Source organism: Salminus brasiliensis, chromosome 14 (assembly GCF_030463535.1).
Source record: "Salminus brasiliensis chromosome 14, fSalBra1.hap2, whole genome shotgun sequence".
Classification (NCBI taxonomy): domain Eukaryota; kingdom Metazoa; phylum Chordata; class Actinopteri; order Characiformes; family Bryconidae; genus Salminus; species Salminus brasiliensis.
In genome coordinates, this window is record NC_132891.1 from 26,480,851 (window position 1) to 26,504,214 (window position 23,364).

General features: G+C 38.5%; 1 protein-coding gene across 1 annotated transcript; it reads left to right on the forward strand.

Annotated features, from left to right (window-relative positions):
* Nucleotides 1-3,686: 3,686 nt before the first annotated feature.
* Nucleotides 3,687-15,345, forward strand: csrp1a (cysteine and glycine-rich protein 1a). Its single transcript, XM_072696947.1, has 6 exons — nucleotides 3,687-3,831; nucleotides 7,115-7,224; nucleotides 11,382-11,550; nucleotides 11,640-11,769; nucleotides 12,024-12,117; nucleotides 12,215-15,345. Exons 2-6 carry the CDS (start codon nucleotides 7,116-7,118, stop codon nucleotides 12,289-12,291), a joined length of 579 nt encoding a protein of 192 aa, XP_072553048.1. The 5' UTR covers nucleotides 3,687-3,831; nucleotide 7,115; the 3' UTR covers nucleotides 12,292-15,345.
* The last annotated feature ends 8,019 nt before the right edge of the window (nucleotides 15,346-23,364 follow it).

The window sequence follows — 23,364 nt, forward strand, 5'->3', positions numbered from 1 at the left end:
ACCAAGTATGTTCACACACAATTTGTTCTGGCTGTTAGTGACTCACTAACAATATACAGCTACTCTACATATAATTTACAGACAATACACAATACACAATAAACAGAGAACAATAGTACAATGGTATACACAGTATACATAGACCATACCATTGTATAGGACATTTCTATACAACTAGAGAGCCTGGTGCCATCTTGTGTATATGATATGATGTCTTAATATCATTATCAATTATTTCTTTGCAGCATATTTTTCAGAAACCTTGCACACACACTGGTTCCTGCACATGAACATACTGTTGTCGGTTCAGCTCATTGGTCAATCAAATCAGGTGTGCTTATAATGTTTTAATGACATAATTTAAAACCACCCTTTTTTCTTACAATGCTGCCTTGACATCAGAGTGAACCGTGCCGTCTGTCTATCCTCTTTGTTTGTATATGGTTTTGAAGTGATTGGTTAATTCCAGTCTCTCAAGTTCTTGGTATCTTAATCAATTGAAATTATACTTGTGCATTTCAGTATAATTTTCTTAGATTGTCTTGGTACGTACAATTATTTAACCTAAAAATAATTATGTTGTACTTTGGAGCTTGTATCAATGTTAACTGGACTGTATTCTTTTAAGTACCACTTGCCTATGTGACTGAGCACAATTTCTTTTCAGAGATGTTGTCAACAAATGCAACTAGGGCAGTGTGTGGGGAGGACCGGATTTAATGTGGAGGTATTGAAAGTCAGAATTAATTATATTTTTTGTGTTTAAAAAAAATCCATACTTTTTATTTTGTAGGATCTTTTTATATAGAAACATTGGCCAAACTGTAAAAAATATAATAATGTTATGATATGTTTAAAATGGTGTAATAGAGTATCAGAAGACCTGTTATTCTATGTCCAAAATTACCCCGGTGCTCCTAGTGATTGAGCATCCTTAAGGTGCACCGAGGTCGAGTAGTACTAATAATGTTACACAGCCTTGATCTGAGGCAGCAAAAAGATTGTGAGTTATCTTAACTAAAGCCGTCTAAGTTACAAATGGGTCTGTAATTAGACAGACACTAGGATCAAGATTTGTTTTCTTGATCAGAGCTTTTATGACTTCTAATTTAAGAGCTTGGGTACATGCCCTAAGCTGAGGGACGAATTTACTATTGTTTAGAGGTCTGATATAACTAGTAGTATCTCTTTTAGTAGTTTTTGGAGGACGTTGGAGGGCAGTGACTGTGAGACATGACTTTAAATATGTAGGATACATTTGTTTATTACAGCTAGAGAAGACATTTGTCTTGGAGTGCATCCTGTTGGAGCCAAGTTAAACAATGCACAGTGACACCATCTGCAGCAAGATGATGTTGTAGGTCTTTGGAGCTGGTCTGTGGGTTGTCTATGACTGTTATCACGATCCTTCGCCTCTGCCTATCTGAGATTTTTCTTGGCCTGCCACTTCGGGCCTTAACTAGAACTGTGCCTGTAGTCTTCCTCACTATGTTCCTCACAGTAAAAACTGACAGCTGAAATCTCTGAGATAGCTTTTTTGTGTCCTTCCCCTAAACCATGATGTTGAACAATCTTGTTTTCTTCAATCTTCAATGTTTTCAGGTCATTTGTGAGTTGTTTTGAGGCTCCAATGTTGCCACTCTTCAGAGAAGATGCAAAGAGGAGAAAAACTTGCAATGGCCGCCTTACCCTCCTTCTCATAATTGGATTCACCTGAGTATGTAGGTCAAGGGTTAATGAGCTTACAAAACAAATTTTGTGTTCCAATAATAAGTGCTAAAGGTATTAAAATCAATAAAACAACAAGGGTGCCCACATTTATGCACCTGCCTAATTTCGTTTAAATAATTATTGCACACTTTCTGTAAATCCTATAAACTTCATTTCACTTCTCAAATATCACTGTGCTCATCTGCTATATGATATATTTAACTGAAATTGCTGATCCGAACAACCAATGATTTATAAAGAATTATCAAAATGATCAGGGGTGCCCAAACTTTTTCATACCACATAAAATGTATGTGTGTGCATGCCATCATATTAGACCCTTCTTTATAAAACAAAAAATTCTGAAAATACACAAAATCAACATTGTGAAATCAAGTGCCTGGATTGTGAAATACATTTGGAATTTGGAATGTCATGTTTGGCACTAGAAGTCAGAGTTAATGGTTAGTCTAGCCAAAGCTTAATTATGTGGAAATCCTGGTCCATGTTGGCATGACTGCATCTTGCAATTCTGTTTGATTGAGATCTGGTGACGAGGCTGCGTAGGGCTTTACATGTGAATAAAAAATTACCAATACAGAATTCATTTAGATACCAAGATTTGTAGTTGCTATACTATGAATAACTGAGAAATCACCTAGATTAAACATTCAGTCTGAAGCTGAGGAAAAGATCTGTTTGCATAAATGCCAAGAGAACATATGAGAAACTTTAGCTAAACCGACCAGACAGTTGAGCAGCAACATGCCAGATGTAACGCTAAATGGTAACACACAGGCATCAGTGTCATCCTCTGCTTATTGCCCATCTACCAGGTCAGCCATGTTACACGGAAGATGGAGTTGCTTGAATAAGATGTGCAGCCAACCAAATACAGCCAACTATATTCAGGGATATGCACTGCTGCTGCCGTGATTCCTGAGGTTGAACGTTTCGAACCATGTGTATAGATTTGTAGAGCACCAAAGTGACGCACCTTTAGGTATTGTTCTAAAGAATGTATGTATCGTTATATATATTTTTCTATTCAATTCACCCTTAATTTAAACTCTGAAGACATTAAGGGTGACCCTCAATTACAAAGAACACATAAAAAAGTAAAGTACAACAGTTAAATCTAGGAGCAGAATTCTAACTTAAACATAAAAAAGGAAAAACTATAAATCCAAGGGCAAAAACATAGGTAATAAATTAAATTAAAAAACCATAACAAAAAAATATTACAGTTAAGCAGTACTAAAAATAATAATGTTGGGAAGAAATTGAAATGAACCAAAGGTCCATTAATTGAAACAGAGCAGAATCATGTAGAATGTTAACAGTTGCAGAGTTGCTGAGTGGAGATGGTTAGGGACTAAGAGTTTAAAAATGAGACAAATTGAGTGACACCAGCTTTAGAGTTTTGTAGTAAATTCCAGCTAAAACCAGTTCAGTAAAAACTCTTTGTACCTGAAGAGTGATCCAATCACCGGAGTCTGGGTTGAGTAATAGATTGTACTTACTGCACGGTCAAATTCCATCTCTGTGCAACACAAATGGTAAAGGTTAAAAGTAGCTAAACATCACTTACAATGCTGATATTTGTTTAAGTGACACTGATATGTGGGGTACTGTATTTATTGTTTATAATAGTAATTACATTTCTATTTCATAATCATATTCTGTTTATTTACATTTTAGAGTTGTTTGTGTTCACTTTAATGCCTTTGCAAGATGATCAGGATAATTATTTCTAGTTAATTACACTTTTTTATTTATTTATATATATATATATATATATATATATTTTTTTTTTTTTTTTTTTGTGGTTGTCCCTGTTGCTGTTGGGTAGCAGTTCTCTCCTTAAACAGCAGAGGGGGCAGAAGCATGTACGGACATGTTATGAGGTGGCAATGTCTGACCTCTAAGCAGTAAAGTAGTTCCGTCTTTTTCTTTCGGCTTCTTTGCCACACCCTCAGCTCATAGAGGAAGCTCGTACAGCCACATTCGACCAGTTGCAACTTTCAGCAACCTAAAATACTGTTCACATCTGACTGTCTGGATCATAAAACTAACGAAGCATACTTCTCTCTACCAAGCTAACTCACTTGATCCCTGCAGGTAAAGTGATTTTTGTATTTCAGTACAAGTCATTCACTCTTTCCTGAACCATTTCTAATATTTACAGCAAAAAAAGCTCTAGATTATTACAGTGAAGTTATTTAATGAGGTTTACAAGGACTTTTAAAAGTGTATGCGTGTGTGTGTGTGTGTGTGTGTGTGTGTGTGTGTGTGTGAGTGAGAGAGAGAGAGAGAGAGAGAGAGAGAGAGAGAGAGAGAGAGAGAGACGTAAAACTTTTAAAACAACGTTTTAAAAGAACATTTTGACGACATTGTAATATCAGCTAGTGCCTGGATTGAGAAATAGTGTCGCAAAATGTTCCTGCTTGACACGTGTGGAATGCCATGCACTGAGCTAGAAGCCAGAATCATTCTATTCAAAGCTTAATTATAGGAAAATCCTTTGAATATTCTGGTCCATGTTGACAAGATTGTATCTTGCAATTTCTACAGATTTTATCCTGTGGCAACATGTTTCTGCTTGAGGAATGTGGAATGCTGTGTACTGAGTGTGTGTGTGTGTGTGTGTGTGTGTGTGTGTCAGAAAACTTAATAACAGATCTAACATTGTAATATCAGCTTTTTTTGAGAAATTGAGAAATAGTGTGGCAACATGGTCCTGTTTGAGGAATGTGAAATGCAATGCACTGAGCTAGAAGTCAGAATCAGTCTAGCCAAAGCAAAATCCTGACATGATTGCATTTTGCAATTCCTATAGATTTTAGAAGCAATTTACACATCAAATTTCCCTTTCTACCACAGGCCAACACAAATGTGTTCTATTGAATTCAGATCTGGTGACTGGGAAGGCCAGTAAAGTACACCATGATCACTGTGAAACCAGTTTTAGATGATTTATACTTTGTGACATTTGTGTGCATAATTGTAGTGGACGTAGCCATTAGAAGATGGACCTATCATTATACAATGCCTATAAAAAAAGTAAACACCCCTATTTTATAGCCTTCATAAATGGTGTCATGGTAAATGTAACTTGCCTTTTTAAAACAAGAATTAACTGCCTGCTGTCCTGCTCTGGGGCTTTGCATTGATTCATCCTCACCTCACTGCATGACTGTGCTTCTGACTGTTTATCTGCATGTCACATTTACCCTTTTTTTTTGTTTATTCAGTTTTGTTTTATTGTTTATCCTGTTTTGCTTTATATTGTTATTATCCGGTGTTGACCAGAGGAGAATGGCTTCCCCTTTTTAGTCTTGGTTCCTCCCAAGGTTTCTTCCTCTCGACCTGAGAGGCACAGCGTTTGCAAAGGAGGCTTGCAACGCTGTCTTAACTGGTTTAGGGGTGCTGGGACATGAATGCTTCAGAACAGCAGCAGCAGCTTCGAGTTTAACAGCTTCTCCGTACAGACGTTTGATACTACCTCCTTTCTGTATTCCCTACTGATAATACGTTTCTGCTCCTCATCTGACTTCATGCTCTGTATTACTCGTCTCCATAGTGAGTGAGTGAGTGTGTGTGTGAGAGCGAGAGTGAGGGAGGTGAGAGCAAGAGCGAGACAGCAAGAGCAGGAGGGGACGGGGCTGTGAGCAGAGCACAGACTCATAATGAGAGATCAGAATAAGGCACTGTACAAGATTTAGACTTGAGCAATCAAATATCGATATAAACAATATAGCCTGACTCTATATCCCGCTCTGTTTATATCCCGATATATTTAATATATTGATATTATCTCCCAGCCCTAACATGAAGCAAAGTGGTGGCAGCATTCACTCCTTCGGAGTAGTCTTGGGTATCTTGGTTGCCTCCCTCACTAGTTTTCTTAAGTAGCCACTCAGTTTGGGAGGATGCACATATTCCTTCCTTCTTAATGATGGGTTTAACTGAACTCCAACAGATGTTCAGTGTTTTGTTTATTGTATCCCTTGACCTATACTCTACAATAACCTTTTCTTGGAGTTGCATGGGGTCTTCATTGTGGTCCTGAATCAGTTCTCAGTACTCCCTGTCCTCCTCATTAGTTATGAGGCCAACGATCGCAGAGTCCGAGAACACTGAAGGTGAGAGTTCGGTAAGCTGTATATGAAGTCAGCAGTGTACAGGGTGAAGTGGAATGATGCCAAGACCTTTTCCTGTGCTGCTGACCACCTTATCAGATACACAGTCCAGTGCCCTCACATACTTTGGGGAGTTGGTGAGGTATTCCAGTATCCAGTTTGACAGGTGACTGTCCAGTCCACTTTGTTCCAGCTTGTCCTTTAGGAGCACTGGCTGTATGGTGTTAAAAGCACTGGAGAAACATTCTCACAGTGCTCCCGGGCTTCTCTAGGTGAGAAAGAGCTTTGTGTAGAAGATAGATGCCTACCAGGCTGGTAGGCAAACTATAGAGGGTCCATGGATGGGCGGAGGTGGTTAAGGACCAGCCTGTCCAGTTTCTTTACAGTGTGGGTGACTGCTGGTACTCTGTTCAAGGGGTTTGTACACAGGCAGAAGATGAACCAGACTGTAAACAGATCTTCCAAGGTTACATACTGGGAGAAGGATGGAGAAACATGATTAAAGTCTCTAGAGATAAGAAAGGTGGGCCTGTGGATGCAGCGTGCACACATGCCAATCTTACAGCAGATTTGTTCCTTAATAGTGATGTTCTCAGAGTTACACTATCCATCATTTACAAATACTGCCAGTCCGCCTCCCTTCTTCTTACTGCTCTCTGCCATTCTGTCCGCCTGAATGAGGTAAAAGCAGTCAATGGATACAATCGTGTCTGGAGTCAGTGTGATTAGCCAGGTCTCTGTGAACACCATGACGCTACACTTCTGGTATTCTCTCTGATGTCGCGTTAGCGCTGTCAGCTTGTCATAAATACAGAGGGAAGAACAAGCTTGTAGCATCTTCTCCAGGTGTGACACAGAGCTCCATCTGATCCCAAGTGTAAACAAAGAAAAAAAGCAGTGCAGAAACCAAAACAAGCACCACAAGTTTGGTGTCCATTGTGCATAGAAGCAAAAGCAACACTTTGCAAACACAAAGTAAACTTAGGTACTCAAAAAGAGAGGAAAAAGTGAAATGAGCAAGAGCTGGCGTGACAGGCTGCCACCTTAGTTGTGCCATCTTGGTAATATTGTATAAATTGTGTTAATTATTTGTTTATTATAATTTGTTTTAGTTTTTTTTGAGCAAATAAGTGCTCACTGCCCAGATGAATAGCTTTTAAAGTGTAATTTGCTCTCCCAAGATGTTTGAATAATACTACATATATATTTATTCCTGAATATATAATATATATGAATTCCTGAACTTCATGCATTTGTTGCAGGATGCCTCTTGGGGGTGGAAACAAATGTGGCTGCTGTCAGAAGACTGTTTACTTTGCAGAGGAAGTGCAATGTGAGGGACAGAGTTTCCACAGGTCTTGCTTCCTGTGCAGTGAGTTTTCCTTTTTACAGTATCTGTAAGTGTACAGTATGTGTATCTGTGAGGGCAAAGAAAACAGAAGGAAGCAGCATGCAAGTGCAGATATTTTTTTATACTGTCTAACTAACAACTGGAGTGACATGACAAGTGCTCGAGGATCTATGACCTAAAAAAAACAAAAAGCAGAATCAGTTTAGAACAGGCATTGCAAAACACTAGAGACCGACAAGGAACACCTGAGAACAACACCACATCTGAATGGCTGTAAATGAAACTAAAGGGAATTTCGTAAGTGGCTTTGTCCTGGCTTGAGCCTGGCTCAATAGAGGAGGTGAGACAGGGGCCCAACCAAGCAGTACATGCTTAAAAATCAGTATATTATAGCAGTCCTTCAAACAATGCTACTGGGAACATTTCCGTTTGAATAGGATATGGTGATGCTGATGTTGAATATAAATATGTGGACAGTTGATCTGAGTTCATGTAATTTACATTTATGGCATTTAGCAGACGCTCTTATCCAGAGCGACTTACAAGTTAACTCGTATTACAGTGGTGGGTCAGTGTAGTGTTAGGAGTCTTGCCCAAGGACTCTTATTGGTGTAGCGCAGCATAGTCACCCAGCCTGGGAATCAAACCCCAGTCTCCCACATGGTGTGGTAGCTCAGTGGCAGGTAGTGGTGTTATCTGTTGCGCCACACCAACCCGAATTTAGTAGGCATGTATCCAAAAAGACAGGGACCACTGAATCTTCAATAACAAGCTATTTCAGTCAGCACACTAAACACCACTACAACATAGTGCAGAGCAGAGGGAATGGTCTTTGGAGTGTTTCCATTTGGTATCCAGGTTTGCTTGATTCTCCCTTTCAAACTAACTCAGTGCAATATTGTTTTTTGTTTTGTTTGTTTGTTTGTTTGTTTGTTTGTTTCCCCACCTGTTTTCAGAGCGTGACATCACCAATCAGTGAGCTCTCAGAGCACCGCCACCATGACTCTTTTAAATGCACATGGGGAAATAAGCTTATTCAGACTAGATAGACAAAGAACAGAAATCTGCCATATATATATATATATATATATATATATATATATATATATATATATATATATATATATATATATATATATATATATATGGTGGTATAACAGTAAAACTGTACACAACAGTATTTTTGTGTACTTAAAAGTCATGGAAACTACTGTAATGAGCTCCTGTCATCATTTTATATAATAATATAAAACACAAACTTTTATAGTAGCATAATTTTTCACATGACCATTGCTGCCTGTTTGCCATATGACCATGCGCAGTTTTGGCCATGGTATTACGAATGTGCATTACATTGTTAGCTAGCTAGCCGGGACAGTCTTTCAACTACTAGCATGGACTAAACATCTCTCATAGTCGAGCTTCGTTCAGTCAGAATGCCAGGGAAGAGTTCTTTTAACCAGCCATGACTGGAAAATGACAACTACAAGGACTGGCTTCAGCCAGATAGCTCAAATAAGTACATGGCGTGAGTCAGCACTGAAAAGCCATATGAAAGAAAGTAAACACTATGAACTGAAAAAAAAAGTGCAGAAGCCAACACTTCTGTTAAGAGTTTTTTCGCAGGAACATCGCAGCTCAAAAACGCAGCAGTGAGCTCCAGGCCCGGTAAATTTATTTGCCGATATGGATGGCGAGATCTCAAGTACTGTCAGGAAAACTGCTTGGAGTTCAACACTGTCCTCTTTCATAAAGAATTTTTTTCTGAAATCTGAAATAATATGGGCATTAAATGTGATGGACAAGCATTTTCGTATAGGTCATGCAAGCATGCCAGGAAATGTTTCCTGATAGCGAGATGATAACAAGTGTCGAAATATAAACAGGTCATAAGTCACAGGACAAGCAAATGGATGTTCATGTAAGACTGTGGGACTGTGATAGTTGTTGCAAAATATTTTAGCTTGTAGTTTAAGGGACATGTGAACTCCAACACTAAGCTACAGCATTTTAACCAGTGTGTCGAGAAACTGAACCTGCGTCATCTGTGACTAGTGTCAATGGATGGCCCGAACGTGAACTGGAAATTTGTTGATTCATTGCAAGACCATTTGAAAAACAGACTGCAATTATGTACTATTGAACATTGGAAGTTGTGGGCTGCACATTGTTAATGGCGCATTCAGGGTTTCTTGCCAATGACTGGAAAGCTGATGTCCAGCTTGTACTGGTTACTCAAAGACAGTCCTGCAAGGAGAGAAGACTATTCCATGGAGCCACCAACGTCAAGTTCCCTACTCAAATTTTGTCGTCATAGGGGGTTAGAGAATGTTCCTGTGTCTGCAAGAGCTTTTGAAATTTTGCCGGGTGTGAAGACTTCTCTTTGAAACATCTTTGAAAAGGAGTTTAAAGAGCCAAACACTGCATCATATGAGATACTGCACCATTAAAAGCAATGACAAAAGACCCCTTGCTAACAGTCAAAATGAACCTTATCCTTTCTGCAAACAAACAAGTAGCTCCCTTTTTGACCACGTACCAGACAGATGCACCAATAATACTGTTTTGTTGAGAGGTCTAGGAAAGAAAGAAAGTCATGAAAGTCATAAAAGAGTCCTAGTTTCCTGAATCCTAGACTTTGGAAAAGCTGATGAAGACTGATCTCTCTAAAAAGGAAAAACACCATGATGCTAAATGTGATGACATTCTACGGCAGTTTGGTGAGTTTATTGACACTCTGACTAGCGACCCGTCTGATTTCCGAGACTTTCACTTAAGTGACAGAGTGGACATCTGTTTCATCTGCATATGGCTGATCGCTCCAAATAATGCTGTGGGCTGTTACTTCTCTCACATGGCCAAGCCAGTGTAGAGCGTAGATTTTCTATCAACAAGGAACTTGAGGTTAAGAATCTACACAATGAGTCTTCGGTAGCACAGCACATTATTGTTGACCATATTCGCTCTGTCTGTGGGGTACTCAGAGTAAACATTAGCAAGGAACTGATCAGTTATGCTTCTACAGCAAGACAACGCTACATGGCTCACCTGGAAGATGAAAAGAGCAAGCAGTGTATTTCAGTAAAAGAGAGAAACATTTTGTAGTGAGATGGAGGAGCTGCACTTGGAAATAGAGATTTGTGCTCATAAATGTCAAAGTGGCCATAACTTTTAATTCGTTGCAGCCAACTGGGGTTGTAGCAGGGTTGGCAAGTCTTTCTTTTAGGGTGGCATTTGCCCTTTAGCCCTTTAGCTGAATGCTAAAGTGACCACTCATACACTAAAAGAAATTTGACATTGGGAATAATGGCCATTGGTAATATTTCAGTCATTAAAAGTCTATTGTGTAAACCGACAGTAACTCACTGTATTGCAAAGAAGCAGCTATGTTTAATTGTGAATTTAGTTACTATAAATCACTTAAATAATTGAAGTACACTTAACCAGTGCATTGTTTGTACTCAGTTTAGAGTATTACTTAAGCTCAAATGATTAAGGCTTTGCATGGTTTTAACAAGCAAATAAGATTACTGATCAAGTAAATACAACTGACAAATTCTAAGTCACAGGAAATATCACATTAGTTCACATTAGCCCAATTTAAATTATTGTACAAAAACATCATAAAATTCCTATACCACTTTACTTCATTTTTCTCAAGGCGATTGGTTTCAAGCCCCCCCCCCCCCCCCCCCCCCCAAGTATAGTCACATTCTTCCACCTGCAAAACAACTTCAGACATAAGCCTGTGTCTTAAAATTATGTTTGTTTTTCAAATTTGGTCTAATAACATTTGGTCTAATAACATAGTCTAAAGACACCAGCTGAATAATAAAGAGAAACAATGGATAAGCATTGATGCAAGTTAAATACCATGTGATCTTATGTTTAATTTTCTTAGTTTTTTTCCAAGTTATTGATTTCTTTGCAAATGTCTTATTTGTATCTATTAAAATGTTTGTTTTAGCTATAAACAACTATTTTAAATGTATTGGTTATAATAGCTTATTGAACCACTGCATTTCATGGGACTTTTGTGGAGGGATTGACATTAAAGAATCATAAAGATGTCCAAAGTTGTTTTAAAAATGCAGTGTTTCAGTGCTAATCATGATATAGATGTTTCCCAATTGCATATAGACATTAATTGTATATAACCATCTCCCCTGTGTTTTCAGTGGTGTGTCGGAAAAACCTAGATAGCACAACTGTGGCTATCCATGAGGGTGAGGTCTACTGCAAGGCCTGTTATGGAAAGAAATATGGACCAAAAGGCTATGGCTATGGTGGAGGAGCTGGAACACTGAGTATGGACAAAGGAGAGTCCCTAGGAATCAAATATGAAGAGTGAGCTTTTCTATTTCGATTCAGTAAATTTCACAGAAGTCATATATATTCGAAGCATTATAAGGAAACCTCTCTTTCCCATTTTGCAGTGCTCAACCACATCAGCCCACTTACAACCCAAACACCTCCAAGTTTGCCCAGAAGTTTGGTGGGTCTGAGGTATGCCCACGGTGTAGCAAAGCGGTGTATGCAGCTGAGAAGGTCATAGGAGCAGGAAGTGTAAGTGTAAAACAAAATATTTTATGGCATTGGTGCAATCTAAAAACACTTAAAAGTAAGCCATTAATGAATAATGACTGTCAACACTATAACAGGAGAGCTTTATCTCCTGTTCTCTGGTACATTTAAAATCTTCAGTGCACTTCAGTGCACAGTGCACTTTCAGCACCTGTTGACAAAAGTGTGGGCATGTTGATTAATATAGTTTTGACTCAACAGTTTGAGTTTGTAAAAATCTCTAATCCTGTCTCCAGTCATGGCATAAGAGCTGTTTCCGTTGTGCCAAATGTGGGAAGGGTCTGGAATCCACCACTCTAGCAGACAAAGATGGAGAGATCTTCTGCAAAGGTATTTCTTTATTTTTATGTAAACTTTCTCTCTTTATACATATATACATCATATATTCATTTATATAATTAATCCTTCTATTTTGTGTTCTACTTAGGTTGCTATGCTAAAAACTTTGGTCCAAAGGGGTTTGGATATGGCCAAGGAGCTGGAGCCCTGGCTCATGCTCAGTAGAGCTACACAATCCCATTCTCCATTTCATATTCATCATTTCTGCTTCTCTGCAATCATTTCTACATATCTCCCAAATATAGACAGGCTGATCTATATTAATAGATCATCTTGTTCAGGTTTCTTGGATTAAAAAAGCTTATTAGTAAAGTACAGGACACCAGGACAGTGTGTTAATTTAGTCTTAAAATATGTCTGACTCCATTTCCCATTTCTTGTTAAACAGAGCATATATTGGTTGTAGTAGAGAGTCAGCATACTACTTAATATTGTATATCTACAAACTTCTGCATACTAAACATATGTTTTGCGGTAAGTAATGGTGAAGGATACATTCCATGCTGTTAGTCACAAGCTTGTTTGCAAACAAAAGCATGTTTATTAAAATATATACTGTATATAAAAAATAAATAAAAGGGGAGAGACAAGCTCTGCAGTCCCTCACCTACCTCAACATTATTTATACAACACACACACTGGCCTACCTTTAAACAGACTGATTGCATTGTATTGAATGTTAGGTGTTCTGTTATAGACAACATAATGCTAGGTACCAGGTTCCTTGTGTTCTTCTGAAGTTGGGCAATAATACAAAAGTAGACAATGCTTCTTTGTTCATTGAGGATAAAAAATTGGAGAGAAGGGTAACAAATGAGAATATACAGTCCTAAAGTGTTGAAATGTCAAGCAACATGTAGTTTTTGTTACATGCTGATATATTGGTTTTGAGATCAAAAGATGATTATAAGCACAAAACAGTCACCCAGTGACTTCAACAACCTCCAGAGGGGAGAAGGTTTATATACAATGAACCAAGTATTCACTCTCCTGTCTCCGCTCTAATTCATCCCAAAGGTGTTCTGTTGGGTTGAGGTCAGGACTCTGTGCGGGCCAGTCAAGTTCTTCTACACCAAACTCACTTATCCAGGTCTTTATGGATCTTGCTTTGTGCACTTGTGCACAGACATGTTGGGACAGGAAGAGGCCAACCCTAAACTGAACAAATTCTCTTAGTATGCTGAGGCATAAAGAGTTCTTTTCACTGAAACTGACAGGGCCGAACCCAACTCCTAAAAACAACCTCACAATGTAGTCAGACATGTACTGTTCCCCTGGCAACCACCAAACCCAGACTCGTCCATCGGATTGCCAGACGATGAAGTGTAATTTGTCACTTCACAGAACACATCTCCATTGCTCTGGAGTTTACACCACTGCATCCGATGCTTTGCATTGCTCTTGGTGATGTAATGCTTGGATGCAGCTGCTCAGCCATGGAAACCCATTCCATGAAGCTCTCTACATACTGTTCTTGATCTAATCTGACGGCCACATGAAATTTGGAGGTCTGTAGCGATTGACTCTGCAGAAAGTTGACGACCTCTGCGTACAATGCGCCTCAGCATCACCTGTTATTTTTGACCTACCACTTTATGGCTGAGTTGCTGTAGTTCACAATTGCTTCCACTTTGTTATAAAACCACTGACAGTTGACTGTGGAATATTTAGTAGTGAGGAAATTTCATGACTGGACTTGTTGCACAGGTGGCATCCTTTCGTGGTACCACGCTGGAATTCACTGAGCTCCTGAGAGCGACCCATTCTTTCATGTTTGTAGAAGCAGTCTGCATGTCTAGGTGCTTGGTTTTATACACCTGTGGCCATAAAATTGACTGAAACACCTGAATTAATTTTTTTTAAGGGATGAGTGAATACTTACTACCAATATAGTGTATTTGTAGAAGACTTTGAGAGCAAAAATATAAAGGCCATACCACAAGATGCATACTGGAATTTGCTAAAGCATATGAAGATGAGCCACAAAGGTTTTGTGGACTAATGACACAAAATAAAATGTAGCATTCCATTAAGTGATGAAAGTGCCAAAGTGTGATTTAAAATTATTTATATATATATATATATATATATATATATATATATATATATAAAATCTGCTCATTATCCAAAACATACAAGCTTCTTTGTCTAACACTGTGGAGGTAGCCTCAGATGGCTGGTTCTGTAAAAGATTTGTAAGTATTCTTTGTAAAAGATTGAAGTATTGCTTTGTTGGATATTTGCCAAAGAAATGTAGGTGCTGAGCTCTATGTTGGATGGGTTTTGATGGTGTGCAGCAATCTTTAAGTCATACCACAGGTTTTCATTTGGATTGAGGTCTGGGCTTTGTCTAGGACATTCCAAGACATTTAAATGTTTCTCCTTAAATTACTCAAGTGTTGTTTTAGTATGCTTAGCGTGATTGTCCTGCTGGAAGATGAATTCCTGTCCCAGTCTCAAATCTCTGACTGAAACAGGTTTTACTCAAGAAAATCCCTGTAGCACCATCAATCATCGTTCCTCATGAAAAAACATCCCCTCAGCATGTTGCTGCCACCACCATGGGGTGAGCTCTTTGGATGATGAGAGGTGTTTGGTCTGTTAAAGTTAACATATTTAACTTATGTTAACAAAATTAACATAGTTAAATTTGACCACAGTATGCCCCCTATGTTTTCCCCACATGTCTTGGCATGTCTAAACAATAGCTTTTTTTCCTGACCACGTATCCATAAAGCCCAGCTCTGTGGGGGGTATAGTTTGGAATATATATATCTATAACCCAACTCTGATATGTACTTCTCTCCAACACTGTCCCCAACCTGTTTGGAGTGCTCCTTGGCCATTATGCTTTCATATCAAAGGGTGTGAATACATAGGCAAGCACACCTTTTAGTTTTTTGAATATGTATGACAAAATTCAAATAAAAATCCATTTGAATTACAGGTTGTAATGCAATGAAATAGGAAACGCTCCAAATGGGTTGGGGTGAATTCCTTTACAAGGCACTGTATCCAATAATTTTTTAATCATTAGTATGAAGTTTTGATAATCTTTAAATGACCAATCCTAGATACCCCTCTCTGTCTGGGCGGTGATTGTGTTGACCTGTCGATATCATGTTGCTCTGTTATTATATCTTTTTACTTATGTTTCTTTTTATATCTCTGTAATGCTGATCAATTTTAATAGCAAAGTAAATTTTAATAGCTTTAGAACTTTGACTTCTGGTCATCTTTTCACATTTTGAGATTTTGGCACTAGGACTGGGTGTTTTCACAAAGAAAAGTCCCCCCACACACACACACACACACACACACACACACACACACACACACACACACACACACAAAACCCAAATAGTTTTGATTGTTTTACAAATGTATGTTCTTTGTAATTGTAACATTTGCTTACTTAATCTACAGGGAAACATAATTAACATATAATCAAGTCAAGTCAAGTCAAGTCAAATTTATTTGTATAGCGCTTTTTACAACTGTTGTCGTCACAAAGCAGCTTTACATAATTATTACTTAATAAAGAACAGAGACAGAGAAGAAAGAAGAAATAACATGAAGCGTCAAAGACCCCCGTGAGCAAGCCAACGGCGACAGTGGCAAGGAAAAACTCCCTCAGAGCTGGAGGAAGAAACCTTGGGAGGAACCAAGACTCACAAGGGGGACCCATCCTCCTCTGGCCAGACTGTTTTAAACATTAATGATAAAAATTACCAAACCAGGTACAACAGAAAGTTAATAGTTGTGATATTAATAGTGACAGGCACGAGTCCATCTAGGTTTCAGCACGGCCACCAAACAGGCAGCAGCGGCTGGCGGGTGAGCCATGGGTGGTGGCGGGTTGGGGGGGACCCGCTGGCTGGACTGGTAGGTGGCAGCTGGTTAGATGCAGGTAGAGGGGACCTCAGCGGGCAATCTTCCTGCAGATCGGGCTGGGTGGCCATTTACTCGGGGAAGGTAAAGAGAGAGAAGTTAGTTCTAAGAGGAATTTTATGGAGTGCAGAGAATGTTGATCATCAGCATCTGGGTATGTCTGATGACTCCGGCAGGTCTGATTATCACAGCATAATTAAAAGGAGAGAGCCAGAAGGTAACACGGACACGGGCGTACCCTGAGAACACCAGCATCTATCTGCTCCACCGTCAACAAACCTGAGTGATCGCGTGTAAGCAGCGAGACGACAGCTCCAGCATCTCAGAGTACTACAATTCCCTGGGTCCGTGAACCCCTGGACCTGCAGCCCTTATCTAAGAAACATTAATTACCAAAAGCTAAACTAAACATATAAGTTTTCAGTTTAGATTTAAAGATTGAGACTGTGTCTGAGTCCCGAACATTATCTGGAAGGTTATTCCAGAGCTGGGGGGCTTTATAGGAAAAGGCTCTTCCCCCTGCTGAGGTTTTCTGAATTTTGGGAACGCGTAAGAGGCCAGCACCCTGAGATCTAAGTAGTCTTGATGGTTCGTAATATACTATAAGATCCTGCAGGTACTCAGGAGCGAGGCCATGTAGGGCTTTATATGTTAATAAAAGAATTTTGTATTCAATACGGAATTTAACTGGGAGCCAATGAAGTGCTGATAGAACTGGACTGATATGGTCAAATTTTCTAGTTTTAGTAAGGACCCTGGCTGCAGCATTTTGCACCAGCTGAAGTTTATTGAGGTTCCTGCTGGAACAACCTGACAGTAACGCATTACAGTAATCTAGCCTTGAGGTAATAAAAGCATGTACTAGCTTTTCTGCGTCTTGTAGTGATAAGGAGTTTCTTAGTTTGGAGATGTTCCTAAGCTGCATAAAGGCTGTTCTACTAATATTAGCTATATGTTGCTCAAATGATAAATCTGAGTCGAATGTGACGCCAAGATTTTTAGCTGCTAGACCAGGAATGATGGGAGAATCTGCCAAGTCTAACATTAAGTCTGATAGTTTATTTCTAGAGTCTTTTGGACCTAAAAGGAGAACTTCGGTTTTGTCACTGTTAAGGAGAAGGAAGTTATGTGACATCCAGAGTTTTATATCCTTTACACAGTCCTCCATTTTCTGTAGTCTAAATTTATCGTCAGGTTTGGCTGATATATAGAGCTGTGTGTCATCTGCATAGAAGTGGAAATTAACGCCATGTCTGCTTATAACTGAGCCCAGTGGTAACATGTATAATGTAAATAATAGTGGTCCTAAAATTGAGCCTTGCGGAACTCCATATCTTACTTCTGTGTAGTTTGAAGATAAATCATTTATCTTTACAAATTGGAAGCGTCCCGATAGATATGATTGGAACCATGATAGGGCTGTCCCTGTGATTCCAACCATTTTCTCTAATCTTTCTAGTAATATAGAATGATCTATTGTATCAAAGGCTGCACTAAGGTCTAGTAGGACTAATAAAGATACGTAGCCTTGATCAGAGGCAAGAAGGAGATCATTCGTAATCTTCACTAAGGCTGTCTCTGTGCTGTGATTGAGTCTAAATCCAGACTGGAATTTCTCATACATGTCATTTTTACTCAGGTATAAGCAGAGTTGTTGGGCCACAGCTTTTTCTAATCTCTAGCTGTGCCACAAAGAAATTGTTTAGAAGATAGTATTTAAGTTTTTCAGGGAACTGAGATGTTCTGCTGAAGACTGTTTTCAGGAGGCTCATGTCGAGTCATGTTGGGCAGCACTGAAAATGATGTAAGCTCTGCCCGCAAGACTATGAACTGCAGGACAACAAGCTGAGTGACAAACTAGTAACCCCTCTTCAGTATGGACTATGCGTATACGCATATAGGCTTTTTCCATCCACTAATTTCTTCTTGTTCACCTTTCAGAGACTGTAAAACATTTAAGATGTTTGACATATGAAAAGTGATTGTCCCTGAAAAGGACACGTATGCGTTTAAAAGCGTACCAAAGTTTAAATTAAAATGTAATACGCACAATGGAAAGAGCTTTTATTTTATTTATACTTCTGTTTATGCAGATTTGAGTGCTTTATGGGTAGCTTTATTTAAATGAAAATGCATTTCCCAATTTGAATGAACATGTTTCATGTGATCATGCAAGAACTGTTAAAATGATAATTAAAATGTTATTTGCCTAGTGTGCATTTGCCCTCACTGACAAATTGAATTGTAATTTTTTTTAGAATTATGCTAAGATTCAAATATTAAAGGGGAAACAGTGCCTCCCTCCTTAACAATATCATTATCAGCCCTACTGCGCTCTGTCAGAATGCTTGTGAACAGGTACCTTTCTTAAATATAACGACTGAAGAGCTTCTAAGAGTAATTTGGGTAGTGGTATGAAAGTGTATGAGAATAGTTATAGGGATTTTATCAATGTGGAACTTGTTGAGAACGTAGAAGAATTTCTTTGCCTTATAGGGTTTTGATACTAGCTTTGTTATCACCAAACTGATAGCCGTGGCAGCACAACTCTCTGGGCCTCGTCCTGGGGAAGACTGCAGTCAAGCTATCTGCACAGAAATGTGCGAGCTCAAATTAAAGAGGTATTACAGTAGTGCATTGCAAACACGTTCTATGTTCATTGTAATGTCTTTAAGCAAATATTTTTGCATAGAATAAAATAGCAATTCAAGTTTCCAGTTCTGACGTGGATATATTTGCGTTTGTCCAAAATTCATACCGTCATATATTCATACCGACTTATTTCACACACCTCAATATACTGTAATTATGAAAATATGCACTTGGGGCTGTATCTGTAAAAAATAAAAATAATAATAATAATAATAATAAATAACATTAATAAAATGGTAATATATGTCTATCATTCCAACTTGACGCTATTCTAGGATTTCAGAGAAGTGTGAAATGAAGCAGATCTATGGAGGAAATTCTGTGTTTTGGAGACAATCTCAATATGTACTGTAAATAAAACTAAATGTAATGAATTACAGATTGTGTTTGATCTGTTTAATTAAGATGGATGTCAGTCCAGAAATCTAATGGAATTATTCTGCCAGCTTTTGGAAATGACTTATGAGCATGTTCATGTGTATATGAGGTATGTAAAACTGCATAATTATTAGTAAAGTATGAAAAAAGTAAGAGAAAAAAGAAAAATAAGGTGCAGAATCACCAATAATGCTCTACTGATATATTTCTACCATAGATTTAAAAATTGTGTGGGCACTTATATAGTACTACAGAATAAAGTTCAACTGATAAGCTAGGTGATATATGATAAAGTTTGAGAGGAAAGTCTATATCAAGGTGAATATTTGAAATAATTTACAATAAGCAAAATGTTACATGCAATGCAATTACAGAATAAAACTGAATTTCCATTATAGGTTAGGCTCAAACTTATTTAGGACATTGTTCTAGGTGCTGTAAAATGTAGGTAAATGAGAATGAGGGACATTGGATTGTACTACAGTACAGACCCAAATGAGAATGCATAATTACTATATACAGTAAGCAGGGCTGATTACCAAAATTATTTTTTTTCCGCTACAGACCTGGTTTAAATTTTGTGTGTCATGCTTGTCAGATTTTGTAGAATAGATTTAGACATTAATTGATATATTCTGAGATTTACCATATATTTATGGTTTTCCCCAGTTGATCGGTTTTGCTCCGTTTGATATTAAATATTAGTATGTGAATTGAGGATAGTGAGGTCTGACAGAAGGGGACAAGCAATAGAAATGGTGTAGTACTGAATGCCAAGTGAGCCAACGGATGAAGGGTGTGAGTAATATGGTTCTAGATATGCCTTTATTGATTATATCAACACAGAGTTATCTATAAGTAATAAGTATGGATAAGTATTGCTTTTTCTGTCCACTCATGCCCCCAAAGAAGAGTGGAGCAGGGTGCTCACGAGTCAATTTGGAATGATGGACTTATCAGATTTTTCACAGAAACAGCCAGTGCATGTGTTCATTATTACAGTATATTAAGGTGTATATTTCTCTCTAAAGAAATAAACTGCAGCAGAAGAGTCCAGGTTCCTAAGCAGCTCAGATCTGCAGTGAACTAGCCTAGTCTGATCCTCTTAGTCAAGGATTTGCAGGAAAGAGAAATTTATTGGCTTTCAAAACGAAAGATTCATAAGGATTAGCATGTTGAAGTGACAAAAGCGGCGTAAAAAAAGTTTTTACAATATTTTAAACCCTTTTTCCTTGGGTGAAAATGGCAGTGTTTATATGCTTTAAGCAGCACCTTTAACCAGTCATAAAATAATACAGCATATATTACAACTGTGGCACCTGATTGACTGAGGTGGAAGGCTCTGGACCTGATTGCCTTTTCATGTATGTGTGAAATATTTAAATGCAGACTTAGGATTACATTTCCATTTAGTGCATTACAATTTTATTGTAATTCTGGTACTGATATGCTTCCATACGAAATTGGAGGTCGTTATTAGAAAGGCTACATGGTTTAATGACATTTATCTCTTAATCAGAGCTGTATTCATCCTCCCAAAAAACATAAGGCTTGTTGAATTGCCTGGGTCAGTACTGAGCACAGTTAGTTTTTGTTCTGTCTGTGTGTAAGCCAAAGGGGGCAAAATAACATATATACAAAATGCGTTCTGGCAGGTTTTACACCGTAACAGGGATGGGCTTGTAGTCGAAGGACCGGGACAATTCTTGATGGGCCGCTGAGAAAGAGAAAAAAAGAACAGTTCCTTGTGTGCTCAGGCCAATCGCACAAACACTGACTTGTGTACTGAGAATTGGGTTCGGGTTTTCATGCATGATCTCTTTATTTTGCTTTTACACACTCTTCCCCACCCCATGTTCTCTCTTGACACTCTCTTCCTAGTTGTTCCTCCATGCCACTCTTTCGCTCAAGCACTCATTTAAGCATTAAAGCTTGCTCAGCGTATTTGGCCTTGCTGATCGAGAATACCAAACAATTTAGTGTGATTTAAAAACTTCACTGTCACCTGGCTGATTTAGGTAAAGGTAAAGATAAAGGTGCACGTATTTGTCACTGTACAGTGTACACTGTACAGCTAAATGTGTCCTCCGCATTTAACCCATCTGGTAGTGAACACACACACACACACACCTGTGTGTTAGGGGCAGTGAGTAAACACACAGCCAGAGCGGTGGGCAGCCAACTCCAGCGCCCGGGGAGCAGAGAGGGTAAAGTGCCTTGCTCAAGGACCCAACAGCCTGGGAATCGAACCCACAACCCTGTTATCGAGCACAACTTACTTGGCTGGAAGCCTTCTATGCATTTCATTATGACAAATCAAGAAGTGTTAATTGATTAATTAATTATCGCTGGTTCAATTAGTTATGACCAGAACAAATGGGGCACCACCTGGGATTCTCACCCATGACTGTAGAATTTATTAATTCTATCAATTTATCAATAAAGCTTACCTTTATTTATACAGCTACTGCTATTGGTTAGGACTAAACTGGTCTGACTGATCGCTGTTAAACGAAGGTGACGGTGTTGGTGTGCAAGGCTTAACAATCTGAATGTAATGTCCCTGCTCAGGTTAAACTGTAGGCACCAGTAGTTTGCACGTAAAGTTGACCACCTTACTTTGCCGCAAGGTCTGGATTTTTGAAGAGGGTCCCGTAGGTCGGCTTCTAGGCGGGAGGTCCAGTTGAGACTAGGCTTTGAGGTGTCCAAATGCCCACGTCCCACTCACTTTCGCCGCAACTTGTGGCCGTTAGAAGGGGGCCCTGTGGAATGCTGTCACTTCCGAGCAGACACTCAATGTTTCAGGCGGTTGGTTCAGGTGGAGCAACACGGTTGCTATGGATGCTCGAGTCTTCCTTAGGCAGGACGTTACAACTTCATGTAGACCTGCTCAAAGGTTTATTTGGCCGGTTAAAACTTCAAGAAATCTAACAAAGTCTCTATGGAGCTAACATGGCGACTAACAAAACAAACAAAAGAAAATATAAATAAATAATATAAAATAATAAAATAAAATAGAATACTTATTTCCCGAGTAAAGTTTCAGTGGCATAAGGTTGTAGATAATCGGCTTCTTTTCTCAGCTGAGGCTTTTCCTCTTCTCCTTCTGGAGCTCAAAGCCAACTCGAACTTTAACTCAGGCCTCTCAGTCTTATCTCCTCTTTTCTTCTTACTGGCTACATCTCTGTTTGGTTCTTTCCTATTAAAGCCTTCTACCTCTCTTTCTTTCTCTTTTTGAGGTGTCTGTTTATCTGTCTGATTGGGGTCGTCCCTAGTGGAGAAAAAGGGGCGTGTTTAAGCTTGTATCTTCCCATATGAAATATCCTAATTTCGAATTGGCATTCACTAATTTATGTTCTCAAATTACTTACATTAATACATTTGAACATGCAATGATAGATTCTTAACTTCAGACAGAGCTTACATTCACTTGGTATGTTCTTTTGTATTACCCACTGAGGTGAGGTGATGAATATATGGTCTCTTATCACCAGGGAAAGGAACATTTTCTTTTCCTGCCAATTTAGACAAAGGAACAGGTGTCTTCATTTGGGCCAGCCAGACACAAGCCAGAAATTACACCAAAAGAAAAAGAAACAATGTGATGCTGAATGGACTTGAGAACAAGCACCATTTACATGAGTCATTTGTTTCACTATATGTGTATCTGTCTGTGTGCACATGTGTCTGTGTGTGCATGTTTGTGTGTGTGTGTGTGTGTGTGTGTGTGTGTGTGTGTGTGTGTGTGTCCCACACCGACCCAAAGGTTGTTACTCACAAAAATAGGTAAAGCAAGTAGTCATGCAATGGACTAGTAAGACTTCACACACAAGTAATAGTAAAACACTTAAAAGTGAAGTGTAGTTTTTGCTAAACTAATGATTATTGCATTTAAAAAGCACTAAGATGGAACAACTGTTAATTGTTGTGAACTTATAATGCTTTAATTGTACAGAAATGCAAACCCATAACTTTCTGTTAAGTTTACTTAACTGTACTAAAATTTAATTATTTTAATTATGCTTTTGTAAACTTTAAATATACTACAGCATATGTCTGTAATCAAATATTCTACATACTATAAATTTAAAGTGAACTTAATATGCATTACAGCTGCTTTACTAATACACACTGAGTGTATTAGAAATATACCAAAATATATATAAAATATGTTTTCATTAAGACACTCAATCCAGTTTCCAGTCTGGCATATTGTTCTCACTTGAAGAGACATAACATGTTAACAATTATCATCTTCAAAAACACAGACAGCACAAATCTGCATTAGTTATCACTTCAACATTCTGCCTACTTGCA